Here is a 2,393-nt window from a genome sequence, read left to right on the forward strand (position 1 = left end):
GGGAGTCGGGCGAGCCCGGGGAGCCCGCCAGCCCGCCGGGGGCCCGCTCCCCCGCCGCCAAAGCCGCCGCCCGGGACTCGGGGGAACGCGCCGGGTCCGCTTCCAGGCGCGCGGCCCGCTCCCTCCGCCGCCGCCGCCCCGCATCCTCGGCCTCCTCCTCCTCCTCCTCCTCGGCCTCCGAGCCCTCCAAGGGGGACGCCGCGCCCGCGCCGCGGTCCGCAGCATCTAGTGGAAAAGGGGCGGGTGACCAGAAGCCCCGCACGACCCAGCCCCTCCGGGTCCCCAGACCTCCTCCTCCTCCTGTTCTTTTTCAGAGCCCCCCCAGGTCGGCCCCTCTCCGGCATCGCGCTCCCCCCTCCCCCACCCCCGCGACCACACATCCTCGCAAGCCAGGATTTGGGGTTTAGGGGTGCGGTATCCTCTTGCCCTTTACTCAGCTGCCGCCTAGCTGACTTCCAAGAAGTGTGTTTTGAATGAATGAGTGACACCTTGCATTAAGAAAAAATAATGACCATACTGGACAATATTGGGAGGGTAGGATCCCTGTACGTTGAGACATCGAAATGTCAAGTGCGTTTAGGGCTGTGTCTCTCTGGTCGCTAGAAGCCTATTTTGGTCTGGAACTCCTAGCAATTAAAAAAGAAGTTATTAAGCCCCCCCCGCCCCCCGCCTTAAAGTGAAATTCCCTCTTTCCCATCTTCTCTCTCCTGCCGTGTTAATAGAGTTTCAGATTTGTGCGGGGCCGGATCGATAGATGTCATCTATTAAAGGTAAGTTTTAATCGAACAATATTAGGATCAGACAGGGAAAGGGGGTTTGAAGTCGGTACCTGCAAGCTGCGGGCAGGAGATATGCAGGCGCCAGTAATAGAATATCGATCATGGAGGTGGGGGGAGGGGAGAGCGGCCCCTCCGAGGGGCGATCCGAACAATTACCAGGCAGACTACCCTGGCCCAAGCGCAGCCGCCAGAGGCGCCCGGAGGCCCAGACAATCACTGCCAAACTTGGGGAGGAGAAGCGGGGGGCTGTGCCACATCCAGCGTCTCTCGGACCTGCGCCCGGACTCAGCGTCTCTCCAGGGAGCCTCGTACCCACGCTTCACCCAGCACGGATCCTGCTGTCTTTTGTCCTACCTTCCGGGCACAAACTCTCCCAGGCTTCTCATCAAGTGTCCACCAGAGTTAGGTCAAAATGTTTCGAGGAGAGAGGACCACGGCGGCCTCCCCTCGTCCCACTCCATCCCTGCTCCCACCCCAGTCAATGGTTGGGTCTGGGGAGAGAGAGCGCTTGGGGCAGCGGCATCTCTGCAGGTGTCTCTATGGTGGGAAGGGTGGTTGGAAGTGGGCACGCGGTGCTTAAACCTGACCTCGCACTCACGAAGACCCCTCCACACGATTTCACCTCTGTTTCCTCAATCATAAAATGGAGGCAGTATTCATGATGTTCTCTACCTCGTGGGTTCTGAAGTTTTCCATGACTTTTATCCCCGTCTCTAGGCTAGGCCCTGGCACGTAGCGGGCGCATTAAATGCCCCATAAATGAGTGAGCCTGGATAATAAGGTGGACGCCCGCTGTTTAGTTTCCACTGCCGAGCAAAAAAATAGAACCGTGGCGCTTAGTAACTTGGCCGGTGAGTAGGGACCAGCTTTGGTAGGCAAATCCCTGACCCAGGATGTTGGGGGCCTCTTTTCTGCCTCAATTCAGTTCCGACACAGAGGCAAGGCAACACTTTGTACCTCGTCCCGGGTGGCCTTCTCCCTTTGGCGAACGCTCCGCTAAGGGCCGCTCACTCTGTCCCTGGTTGCCCTCCCCCTCTCCCCCCGCGCGCCTCCAACTCCCCCATGGCATCATCTGGGCTGAGGCTTCCCGGAACTGGGGACCGCTTCGCATCCTTACCAGGGGTCTCCCGCCGCCGAGCTGAGTCCCCCGGGCTGGCGTCCTTCCCCGCTTCGGCCTCTGCCAAACTTTTCTTGGCTTCCCGGGGAGCAGGACGCACGGCCGGGAGCGCAGCGCGGGTGAATTTCTGCGGGTCCAGGATGTCCAGGACAGAGAAGGAAATCTTGTGGTGGGCGGGAGCCGCCTTGGCCCCGCCGTCCTGCCATGCCAGCATGCCCGCCGCCCGCGGGCCCGAGGCCGGCGGCGCGGGGTCCGGGATGGCCGCGCTTGGGCTTGCCTTCGGCTGTGGCGGGGCCGCCGCTCTCCGGCCAGTAGGAGGGTCGCGGCGGCCAAGTGAAGCCGGGGAGGGGGGCGCGGGGGCGGGGCTGGGCGAGAGCCGCGGGGGCGCAGCGCCGGGATTGGCACTTGCTCGGCCCGGGCCCCCACCACGTGCAGGGCGCGCTCGCCGCAGCCCCACGACTGCCCCGCGCCGCGCGGGGGCCGCTGGCCTCGGCACG

General features: G+C 63.1%; 1 protein-coding gene across 1 annotated transcript; it reads right to left on the bottom strand.

The window, feature by feature from the left end:
* Positions 1–3: 3 nt before the first annotated feature.
* Positions 4–2,187, bottom strand: LOC121024235 (NK1 transcription factor-related protein 2-like; the record flags this gene model as incomplete). The annotated part of the gene is made up of 2 exons (XM_040466502.1): positions 1,897–2,187; positions 4–225 (listed from the first exon to the last, which is right to left on the bottom strand). Coding segments are annotated over exons 1-2 (436 nt in total), but the record flags the coding sequence as incomplete, so codon positions are not given.
* Between the last annotated feature and the right edge of the window lie 206 nt (positions 2,188–2,393).

Source organism: Herpailurus yagouaroundi, unplaced genomic scaffold, assembly GCF_014898765.1.
Source record: "Herpailurus yagouaroundi ecotype Mexico unplaced genomic scaffold, PumYag 61547, whole genome shotgun sequence".
Classification (NCBI taxonomy): domain Eukaryota; kingdom Metazoa; phylum Chordata; class Mammalia; order Carnivora; family Felidae; genus Herpailurus; species Herpailurus yagouaroundi.